We start from the raw sequence: 12,500 nt of genomic DNA on the forward strand, positions 1-12,500 counted from the left end.
CTTGCTTGAACCTCATTCTCCTATCTTAAATAAGGCCTGAACGGTAGCATAAAAGCCTTGGAACGGCTGCCGCGCCTGATTCGACTCACCATTATTAGGCCTTCTTTGTCTTCGCATTACCCTAGTTCTTTAATCCAAATAGTCATAGGAGAAGCTGAGCTAGCTAACCTAGCTAAAGTTCTCAAACAAGAGTTCCCCTTACTCGTATTGCAGGCATACTCGCTGAACATTCCCTTCGTAGACCACAAACAAGATCTATGAGCAAATAGATGAATTCAAGCGATAGCAATGAGGCATTCAAGCTCTTCTCTGCGAACCGATCACAAGGCAGATTTACTATGATGAATTGGGATCCGCGTTAACCAACTCGCCTGCAATCTCGCTTTCAGTCTTCTCGTTGTCATTACACATTTCAACTAGCCGTGTGTGTGCAGTGGAGGAAGCAAACCGATATCGGATGTGTGCGCAAGAGCCTTGTTTACACTTTATTGCATGCTCATTGAGACAATGCCTCTTCTTTGGTTATGCGACTAGGAAAAGTGATCCACAAAGAGATTCATGTGATGTTGTTGTTTCGCTTGGCCCAACTGCTGACACCCCGCCTGCCAGATGCTCTTGCTGTGAGCCTTTTCTTTATATCTGTACCGAATTCGATCTCTATTAAGCTATTCTTTCTGGCTTGATCACAGACATTGGGACAAAGACAATTGGAATTACACCCTACAAGGAGCTGGTCTAAGCCTTCCTTTCGTGCTCGCTTTCGTTTGCTACTGACCCCGAGGTACTATACAGTGGATGACCAGGGTCCCCTCTGGAGATAAGGGCGGAGGGTGGGGAAGGTAGATGTGATAGAATGAGAGATCACTATTTTGATTATTAGTGGTCAGTTGCGATATGCGATATCCGTTCCCTTGGAAATGAATTCACTTCTTTCATTCCCCACCACCCATGGAAAGGCCTTCCTTCTCGGATCATCGGATCAAGGGATTCCTATTCAGCGAATTCGGCATCTGATGGTGAAGGGAATAGGATATCTCTATTCCCTTCTAGACGTTCCAGCGATTATGCCTGTTCTAGAATTCAAATAGTCTAGATAGATGTAAATATCCCTCAAAGAATTCATATATCTATATAGATATAAATAGAGAGTCTATTTTCTATTTTACTATCCGTCAAATAAAAAATGGGGCGTACCCACTAGGAGGCCTATCACCAACTATCTTCATAACGGACTATGGATAGTTTTACTATGCCATAGTAGGGTGGAATCTGGGACGAATGAACCACTATTTTAGAACTATACTACACTAAACCAGCTCGAGTTGAAGCTTATCTAGCTTGGGATCCCCCCCCCCCACCAAACTGGATTAAGGTGAATATTGATGGTTGCATGAAGGGTCCCAGCGGATCTATTGGTGCTGGTGGTCTCTTGAGAGATAATAATGGGAACTGGATTTCTGGGTTCACTGCCAACCTTGGGAAGGGCAAAATTATAGCTGCAGAACTTTTGGGCCTTTTTTTTGGATTACGCTTGGCTTGGATGAGAGGTTTTAGATCTGTTGAGGTGGAGGTGGATTCTGCTACTGTTGTGACTCTTGTTAATCAGCAGGATAATTCTCTCCATCCTCTCCACACCCTGATCCGTGGCTGCCAAGCTTACTTGAAGATGGACTGGCATTGCAAGCTCTCCCATATCTATAGGGAGAAGAACTTCTCTGCAGACTACTTGGCAAGCATTGGATTGACTTATGACCTGGGTTATTTTGAATCGCAAAGTCCTCCTCCTGGTTGTATTCCTTTTCTGTTTGAAGACTCTCTTGGGTATGCTCGACCCAGAGAGGTAATTAGATAGTTTCTTTTTTGTTTTGGGCCATTCGGCCCCCCAAAAAAAGAAATGTTCCAGCTACCTTTGTTTGCATATGGATTCGCATGGATTTCGCGGAACTAGAGAAAGATACTGCCTCTAGAGATGAGATTCCAAAGATTCGATCCGAAGCTCTCTCTATCGACTCCTCCTTCCCCGGCATAGAAGATCAGATCAACGAGTTCTGGTGTAAGCCCTTCCTTCTTCCCTAATCCAAGCAACGGCAATACAAGGCAGAGTACCGCCTAGCTTCGGATGCTAGTTCAGAACTTTTGATAGAAGGTTTCCTGGTTGCATTGGTTAGTAGATCCGGGGGGTGTTGATTCATTCTGCCTCTCTCCAGTTGCCGGCTGGTTTGGGTCTAGGCAGAGAAAGACAGATTTACAGTTCTGCGCCCAAAGAGAGAGATTAACTACGGAGACTAAGCTGCCTCCTCACCGCGAGGATTTGATCCATCTTTCATACTGACACCCGTTTACTAAACTACTTGAGCCCGCACCGATGTTCGTTCATCACAGTGATCCGGGATCAGAAAAGGTTTGGAAGACATAATGCTTCCTCTGCTCGTCATTGATCGAATGAACTGCTATTCCTGAACGTGGATGCATGGGTTAGCCATGTTCCATTGTCGCCTGAAGGGCCTAAAAAAAGAGCTAGAACAGGAGTTTAGTGGTCCTGTAATAGGGTTGGGTTGGTTGGGCGGAGCTCCCGGACGCCGACCCGCCCCGCACGCTGCCGATCGGGGAGTGGATGAAAGATGAGTTAAACTGATGTTAAGAGAAGAAAAACAAATATAAAAATGTTTATGGTATCGCGCGAAGCGCGGGCGAGGAATCCTCCTTATTTTCCGGATATGTTGGACCCTTGCTCTCAGAAGAATGACAGGACTAGAGTAAAGAACGTAAGTGAAGTGCATAGAATTCAGTGCGGTGACGTGAAGAAAGGGAAGGGACTATCCCTATCGGCCAATGATAATCAAAGACACTCAGCTAGAGCAGCAAGCCAACCAACAGAGAACACATAACTGAAGAGTAAGAGTGTCGGGGTCAACAACTCCTCTACCTAGCCTGTACTAAACTTAATTTTTGTCGAAGTCAAAGTGCTGCCAGCAAGCTATATGCTTAGCTTCAGGTAGATAGAGCCGTTCCCCCACGTGCATCGGGTCACTTCTCCTAAAGTGTCCTCCCCCCTCACGTTCCCAAAACGATCGAGTACCTCCATTCTCGGAGAGGTAAGAAAGTCTCGGAGGCGAGTGGGTAGGTGTTCAGTGAAGACGAGGTGACGGACTAAGCGGGACTCTTGATCAATAGACCGCTCATGGCTCAGATCCTTATTTATAAATTAAGGATAAGGATCTGATAGTTACAGTAAAAAATTTAAGAAAATGTGGGCGAGCATAAGCCGCAGTGACCGACTGACCCAATGGCTTATGCTCGCCCAAAATATCGTAGAAGAAGTTGTATTTATGTTGTTTTTCAAAACAACTTCCGGCAACACCCTCTGTCGCCGTTACAGAAAGGCTCCCTTCCCTTTTTGCAAAGAAAGGTCGAAGACGCAGGCATCAACGAATGCAAACAGGTGGAACGCCCACGGCTTCGAGATAAGGAGTTCAAAATGAAATTCCGTGTAGTCAGGTGCGCGTGCTAGACACTTTAAGATAATATGTTAGTCTTGTGTGCGATAGGATGTCCTGTGCCCGAGACGCACAAGGTATACTGATTTCTGAAAGGCCTAGGCCCAAACTAACAGACTTTCGTCATCACCATTATGGCAAAACATCTGATACCCTCTCTCAAGGAGATTTTTCCCCAATTTCCGAGTAACAAACTCCTTTTTCAGTCCTACTCTCCTCGTTCTCTTGAGATAGCATGCCAACCGAAGAGGATCCTCGGGCAAGCATAATGGACGAGTCGCAGCCCTCAACAGGTTCATATCCAGATCATCAGACAAGTGTCGACCTCTTTTTCAGCTCCTGAAGAAGAATACCACATTTGAGTGGACGTCTGACTGCGAAGAAGCCTTTCAACCCCTCAAAAAAGATCCCGGTAAGCCTCCTATCATATCCACGCCGGTCCCCCACGAGGTCCTAGGTCTATACCTAGCAGCAACAGAGTCCTCAATTAGCTCTGTCCTATTCCGCTGGGATGGGGGACAGGAGAAGCCGGTCTACTTCACCAGTAAGACCTTATTGGACACAGAGATGAGGTACTCTAAGGTCGAGAAAGTTGCACAAGGATACAATCAAGAGTTAGGTCTGGACTATGAGGAGACCAGTTGTTAGGCACACAACTGCGAGGCTTATCTTGGCTTTAGCTGCTACAAATGGTTGGAAGCTTAGACAGTTAGATGTTAAAAACCGTGGAGAATGAAAAGAAGAAGTCTACATGAGGCAGCCTCAGGTTTTTGAGGATAGTGAACATCCTAATTTTGTTTGTAAGCTTCAAAAGTCCTTATCTATATGGACTTAAACAGGACCCAAGGGCGTGGAGAAGTTCACAGGCTTGAACTTTAGGATTCAAGGTTTACCATCTTAGCTTAAACACTCACATGAAGCTATAGGGGTTCTATTACTGTATGTTGATGACATTATAATTACTGGTTCTGATGAGAAGATTCCACAATCTGTTATCAGTGACTTGGGTGAAGTCTTTGAGATGAAAGACAGGGGTGCCCCCACTTAGGGTTGCGGATTTCTTATATTATAAGAAAGAAGGTAGCACCTTTGTGAATCAAGGAAAATATGCCCAGGACATCGTTGCGAGTGCAAACATGTCATCCACCTTCACTCCTCCTTCGTCGGCGCCTTCGTAACCTACATTACTCACTTCGTTCGCAACTCTCCTTTGTAGCCGTCGGTGCGTCGCCTTACTCACCACCTCCTTCGTCGGTGCCTAGGGCCAATTTCTATCAATGCCTTCCCTACGGCCGTGTCGCATTCTGCAACAATTCTATTCTACCTACGCGTAAAATTTATCATGGGCATTTTAGGTCAGAAAAGGGTGTCCGGTCCGACACAATTCTAGTTTACCTACGTGCGAAACGACACTTTCTTGTTTTGCTTCTTTACTCCATAGAATGGACAAACATACTGATTGAATTGGGGCTACAGAAGATACCATGACCGATTGGCCTTGTTTTTCCATGTTCAGCTCGGCCCCCTCCTCCACATCCACGGAACTCCCGCTTGAACATAACCGTTGCGTAACCTTTACTTAATAGCTTTTATTTCATAACCTAGGCTCATATTTACCCACTTTCGGCAATACGAATCATAATCGATGGTGAGAAGTGGAACACCTCCTTCAGACCAACTACAGAGTAAGCTTCTACCGCGCCCAATAAGGGCGGCTTATCCCGGTTCTGGTTCCCTCCGTGCGTGTATCCATCCTTTGTTCTCATCTGTATATCATTTCTAGTACTACCTTGTGCTATTTTTAGGCTCCACTGAGTCAGCTCGTCCACTTTATGTTATAGTTGCAAGCTACCTATTATCATCGATCAGCAACCTTCTCTCACAGTGGCTTAATGAGAATTTTGTATGATAATTGTGTGACGCCATGGCTTCGCCTTTGACGCTTTCGTCTTGTTGTTTGGTACAGTAATAAGCAGATCTGCGAAACCTCTTACCCGGATCTTACCATTTGCCTTCCTGTTGAGGTTGAATTACGTGGTATAAGCAAGCGAAGCTTCGCTTGTAGTCCCCATCTGTTCCCAATAACTAGCTCAGTTGCAGCAGAGGGCATAGCGGTTCTAAAAGAAGCTATTGAGTTGGCTTCTTGATTGAGTTGGCTTCTTGAAAGAGATGATGGAAGCAGAATAAAGTGATAGGCGGAGTCAGATATTCGACTGGAAGCCTCATACCGATATGAGATTTATACTCTAATATTCAATTTCGTGTATGGGGCATGCACTTGTTCCACTTTCACGTTGGTCAAGCTACTATAGCGGAATGTAACCTCAAGAATCCACTCTTTTTTTTAATGAAATGCTTTTTTTCTCAATTTACCGTCCTTTTCAATAGACGTCCAGTTAAGATTCCGGCTGGACGAAAGCATAAATTATATAGAAAGTATGCCCTATGCTTCGTGAATAAACCTAGGTAAAAGCGAAGTTGTCCATGTCAGGGCAGTGGGAATACATAGTTGGAGCTACGAGTTCCAATCGATTAATAAGACAACCGACTTCGATCAAAAAAATGAAAGCTAGCCGAACCAAAGATGTTGCAGGTTATCAAACCATTAAATCTGAGTGAATCGAGGCGGCGTAGACATAAAATAAAAAGTCTAGTGAGAGCGCATCGGAGAGTGAGAGTGATGAAGAAGATTTAGGCCTCAAGTTCAGACGGATGAATCGAGTATGCCAGAGAATACAAAGTGTCGGGAGAGGTTATGAAATAGACGAATTCGTGGGGAGATAACATGTTATCTGAGAATGCGTCGTTGTGAATAGTAAGTGCTCGGGGATGCTTTCTATCAGAGAATGCAAATAGAATAACCAACCCACTTTTGCTGATAAAGATTCACAAGAAAGTCAAGTTATTCCTCCTCTTCCCCAATCACCATTCGAGTAAACTCTTCGGGAGACCAGTTTGATGGCAAGCCCGCCCCTATTTCCTTCATCTTATCTTGAAAGAAACTCGAAATATTATTAAAGGTTTCACTCTGAAAGTCTCAAGAAGAAGCATCCGAAGAAGAACCCTCGGAACCATGTGGGCAGCTCTGTGAACAACTCCTCTCTGAGGGAGAAGATTCAGAGAAGGAAATTTGAATCCAATCGTCAGGATCAAAATATGTGGGTTGCTCGGGATGCAATTCTGATCCATATTGATAGATCGCGAGTTGCCGTCTCATTTTTATTTTTTTTTAATTCTTCTCTGTCTGCTTTGGTCACAGTTTTTGGGGTGAATAATGCGGAACTGAAGTCTTGTTTTACGCGAAACTTCTTCGGCGTTTTGAAATTCGAGGCGTGTTTCGCCATAACTGAATGGGATATTCTATTTGGGGTTTCTTCCCAGAAAATATATATATACAAAAGTCCCGAAAGCTGCAATCAGAGCTGCAGTCGGAGCTAGAGACGAGGAGCTAAGCGTCTAGGATGACTCACACCGTCAGTGTTCAGTCATCACGTATGATATTTCAACCTGGCTGTTCCTGATTGAGTTCTTTTTTCATATTATATATGAAATTTTCTAGGATATCCGGTTTCGCCGTTGAAGGACCTGTTCTAGTGTTGCAAGCTAGGTCAAGTAATCAAGCTAGGTTCAGTCTTTCAGAATCCCTCTCTCCTCCAGTGAGAAAGAAAGTAAAGTCAAGAGGGAGAGCCGAGACTCGAAGAAAGCTTGGAGTGGAAGAAGGGCGTTATCGGATTTGAAGCGCTGAGTTACTTAAGCAATTCTTGTTATTGTTATTCTATCTTAGAAGTAGTGCCTATATTGTTTTGTCTTTCTTTTTCCTTTTCTTGCTGGGTTTCAGCGAGCAGCCGCGATCCCTTCCTGAGCGGCCCTCTCATTCTTGCAGTTGTTAAGGTTAAGGCCCTTCCACTATTAAACCGAGTCTTGCAGTTCTCTTTTACGGAAAAGCCATCGTATACACACGGAACACTAACCTTATCTCGAAGAAAAAAGGGCTTTCCTTTTATCAATCCCTATTCCTGACTAAAGATAGGGAGAATAGAATAAGGTACGACCTAATTCTAATTACTTACAATCAATATTTCTTTCTTTGTTGTTCTCAAATAGGGATATTTACTATTAATATTAAGAAATAAAAGGCATAATAAACCGGAACATCAACTCGAGATCGGCTTTATTATTCGGTTAGGAGTTCGGTAGCTCGTCGGAGGAATGCCACTACGAAGCTTCTTCTCCCTCTTCTTGCGGTCGAATGGGCAAACTTCCTAGCCGTAACCGGAATACTCCCTCCCGGGCAAGTGGATCAAAAGAAAAAAGAGGAATACGACTTGCTGGAATGCACCCACCAGTTTTCCAATGGTGGAAAGTTCTCTCGCCGCTCCCGCAGGCCTGCTAATAAGAGCTTGTTGACATCGAAGTTTGTACCGAACGAGACTAAGATTGCAGCAATCAGTTTCGCTTCTTTTTATGTAAGTAGGGTCGACCCGCCATAAAAGAGTTACTTTTCTCTCTTGAAGGAGTTTTATTAGTTCTTTTCCAAAGGTGCCATCCGCCGAGAATTGGCGAGGTGTGACGTCTTCAGCCGAAGCTGAATGGTTTGAGTGAGAACGGAACAATCTATCTCTCATCCGCCAAGAATCGGGGGTAGCAGGGTGGTCAGATGGCAGGGGTAGCTTGCCCACTCTCTCCGGGTCGATTCTATTATTTGTATTGTTGTTGAGGCGGTACATGGACGCCGTTCTTAACGTTCGGGAACGAATATCTTCCGCTGTTGTCTTTAATCTAGTTGTAGGAGGGTGGTCCGGGACAAATCTATGCACTTCAACTTGAACACTGTGACGGCTAACCTGGCTATACGACTGGAGACCGGCGATGCTTTAGATTCTTTTTATCCATTTCCGGGGATTTTTGCATGAATTGGGCATAAAGTCCTAAGCTTCGTAGGCCCAATAATCCGAAGTTGTAGCCGAAAGCGAAGCGAGGGATAAAGCATGAGATTAAGGCCCCTTTTCAACAACTGGAATTATATTATATGTTATGTGAATTTATGTAAAAGTAGAGGGTGGGCAAGCGGTCTCCACTAGCAAGTAAGGTGCTTCTTTCTTTCCAATGGAACCCCCCGATCCCGAACAACTACAATAGATCTACCAACGACCAACGAATAGAGGGACTTGGCTTGTCTTGCCGGTAATAAGATTATTTTCCAGTCGTAGAATAAGATCGTTTGCTCTTCCTTATCAGGAATGAAAGAGAGAGAGGAACTGACATGACCTTATTTTATCACATTATAGAATAATGTAAACCATCTTTTTGAAGGAGATAGTTTGTTGAGATGTTGGTTTGCCATTCATCACGTTAGAGCTACTTTTTTTTTAACTAGAATAGGAGAGTTCTTTCTTATTGACTGAAGCGTAAATATATCCCCTTCCAATGAATAAATGATGAACCACAGTCTTTCTTTGAAGAAGACAATCAAATTCGAAAAGAACCCATTTCTTCCCGAAAATAACCTAATTCACTAGATGTAAAAGAACCTTCCAAAAGAGTTGGTGAGGAACCCTCTTTCCCACTTCCCCACCTCCCCTATATCGTGGGGTCCTCGCCTTCGCGTCGTGCTTTGGCTACTCTCTTCTTTCGGGAGCAGATAGGGCTACTGCCCAACCCTATCCAATTCCCCCAATCAACCAACAGTTCTTTTTCATTGGAACTCTATTTGTATAAAGCCCTCTTTCTTGAGAAAAGAAAGCCTCCCAAGCAGAGGATGGGCTCCCCCCCTGGAACTGCGCGGTCGAAGTTGCCAACTAAATCCAATTCCTTTTAAATATCTGTAAAGGATTCTATTCTAAATCTAAAGGGATTTTCTTATTCCTTAAAAATGGGTACAAGGATCTCATCGTCGAAGCCGGCATATTTCCTATTAGGGAACTAGACTTCCAACTCGCGATCCAAGTCATCCAAAAATATATTCAAAAATTCAGAGGCTATGAAGACAACGGGAGGAATTCCTGTCTTTATGGACCAGTCTTTCCCCCAACCATCTAAAATTGGTAGATCAAAAAAATTAAGATATTCATTTCTTAAGAAACTCATCCATCCTTACCTTAATAACCGATTTCACTTTGTATAAAAGTCGAGAACGAGAGAATGTGGTTATAGATTCGGATAAATCAATTCTAAGAAGAGTATCTACTTTTTTCCAACCGTATAAAAATAATGAGAAAGTTCTCTATCCTCACGGGAAGAACTAAAACAATTATTTGAAAAAATGAAGATTGTCCGAATGCTTTCATTAATATACCACCAAGCGTACCAATAATAAATTCATCAGCGAGTTCGAGTTCAAGCGAAAGCAAGGGCACATTAAAACCAGGATGGTAACAGTTCTGTTCTCTCAAAATGCGAAATTTTGAACTTCCGTTTAAAAGGGCGTTTTGAATGGCCAGAATATCGACTTCTGTGATGGGAAAGTCGCTTTGTCGTTTTTGATAAAAAGCATAAACCTCATTTTTTTTAATGAGATGTTGAATCGAACAAGGCATATCGTAACTTCTTTGCATGTCGTTTCCACCCTTTTTTTTTAGGAAAAAAGATCATAGCATAGCGCAAGTATGATCTTCACATATGAACCGGCCGGAATCGAACCGACATTTTGTTCTAGGTCCAACCTCAGCTCCGATAAAAAGAAATATACACTTTCTTTATGAAAATACAAGCGAAAGGAGGATGCCCTTTGAAAAGGACTTGATTAAAGTGGATTCTGGAATGGGTGCGTCCTCTCAGCTCTAACTTTTCGCTATATCAATCAAAGAGATTGAATTCATTGATTGATTAATTTCGAAAGATAGGACTTAGGAGATATATTCTATTAAGTGCTTTCTTTCCGGGTCATAAGTTATCTAATGAAAGCTAATGAAGTCTAACGAAAGCCAGGGACTGAGCCATCTGACCGGATAACATGGTAGCTCATGCCACCATCAGAAAGGTTGGAAGAGAGAGTGATTCGATCCGCCTGGGAGGCACCTTGTCGATTCCCCCCGTGCAGGTTTCCATCCTGAGGAAATCGGCGGCTAAAAGATAAGATAGAAGACCAAGCAAGATCCCCTTCTACTACTGGCCAGGGGACCACTCATCAACCAGAGAAAGCACGAACCAGATCACTTGCAAGCCTATTACTAAATTCATCCTAGTGAAAGGATCAAAAGAAATAAACCGCGGAAATGGAAAGTACAAGGCAAGAGGCAACTCACGTGTGTTAAGCATATAGGACCACCAAAGCAACCAACAAGCAAACGTACAAAATAGGACATACGCAACTTGTTGAAAACAAACCAAAAGTCCCTTCTTGTAGAACGATAGATCCGGCAAGATTTTCCTCTCGGTGGTCATGCCCGGATAGCCCATTTAGATCCCGGGAGACAGACAGGGACTGACAGAAGAATGGTTTAAGGTAACTTAAGCATCTCCTCGAAGGCCATCCTTTCAAGGTAGATGTAAAAAGAGCGGTTCTTCCATCACCTACGGAATTTGGTCCGCGCCCGGGTAGACGTTTCATGACCGCCATGCTGGACCCTTCATGTAGAGCGGCTTCTTAGGTTGGAAGCCCAGTGACAGCTAGCAATAAAAAAAGAACGACGATATATAGTTAAAGCAAAGCACAAAACATAACAAAAAAAATATAGAGTGAACCCTATCTAAGCTATATCAACATAGCCAACTAGAAAACTCATCCGCTTGTCAATTAATTCTTGGTGTAATACTCACTCGTAAATGATTGGTGTCAGAATTTTTCACTGATCAGATGTGATCGGTCTCATCCGTGTAAGAATTAGGAATTCCTCTTCCAACTTGTCCCGGAATGGGCGTTATGGCAAAGAATAAGAAGAAAACTAAAGGAGAAATTTGTCCAATAGTAACAAATGGTGCCTCCACAGGTTGACATCCGATCCAACCTAGTAGTAAGCAATCCGCCAAAAGCAACCAAAATATTCCTTGGTGAATAGGGCGAAAACTTGAACTACGCACATACATACTTTTAAAAAAAGGTAAAGCCAACAGACATATAAAAACAGGTGCTATTGCGGCTACACCTCCCGATTTGTCAGGTATACTACGAAGAATGGCATGGATCGGTAGGAAATACCATTCCGGCACAATATGAGGCGGGGTGGGCATCGGATTAGTAGGTATATAATTGTCGGGATGCCCCAAAACATTAGGAGCATAAAAAATCCAAATGGAAGAAAAGATAGCAAAAGCTACCCAACCTACTAGATCCTTTACATAAAAATAAGGGTAAAAAGAAATTTTATCCATCTCTGAATGTACACCCAATGGATTATTTGATCCATATTGATGCAATGCGGCCAGATGAAGAAGACTGGCGCCTACTAAAATAAAGGGGAGTAAATGATGAAGACTAAAAAAACGATTTAAGGTGGCATTGTCCACGGAGAAACCGCCCCAAAGCCAAGTAACTATGGTATCCCCTACTACAGGTATGGCGCTAGCTAAGCTTGTAATTACTGTAGCTCCCCAAAAGCTCATCTGACCCCAAGGTAGTACGTATCCTGTAAAAGCTGTCACAATCATTAATAGGAAGATTACAACTCCGAGACACCGAACAAATTCCCTAGGACTGCTATAACTCGCATGATATAGACCGCGAAAAATATGAATGTGAACCACAATGAGAAACATACTTGCCCCATTAGCATGCATATAACGGAGCAACCAACCCCCTTCAACATCTCTCATAATGTGTTCTACGCTGTTGAAAGCTAGATCCACATGAGGTGTGTGATGCATAGCTAAAAAAACGCCAGTTACTATCTGAATGACTAAACAAATACCAGCTAACGGACCGAACCCCCACCAATAACTAAGATTGCTCGGGGTTGGATAATCTATCAAATGCTGATTAAGTGTGGAGGATATTGGTTGTTTAAGAAGAGAGAATCGTTGATTCCTTATAGTCATTTATCTTTCCTATCGTGACAACTCTAGTTC

The 12,500-nt window shown here is 43.3% G+C and overlaps 1 protein-coding gene across 1 annotated transcript in view; it reads right to left on the reverse strand.

Annotated features, from left to right (window-relative positions):
- Window positions 1–10,579: 10,579 nt before the first annotated feature.
- The window catches only part of LOC148697454 (cytochrome b), a 2,407-nt gene continuing 486 nt past the window's right edge, over window positions 10,580–12,500 (reverse strand). Inside the window, exon 1 of the mRNA XM_088692478.1 lies at window positions 10,580–12,500. This exon is cut by the window's right edge and continues 486 nt beyond it. Coding sequence (XP_088548604.1) covers window positions 11,289–12,470 — 1,182 coding nt within the window. The 5' untranslated portion in view covers window positions 12,471–12,500 and the 3' untranslated portion in view covers window positions 10,580–11,288.

The sequence above is a fragment of the Pyrus communis genome, chromosome 4 (genome assembly GCF_041283825.1).
Source record: "Pyrus communis isolate YQ-2024b chromosome 4, ASM4128382v1, whole genome shotgun sequence".
In the NCBI taxonomy this organism is placed as follows: domain Eukaryota; kingdom Viridiplantae; phylum Streptophyta; class Magnoliopsida; order Rosales; family Rosaceae; genus Pyrus; species Pyrus communis.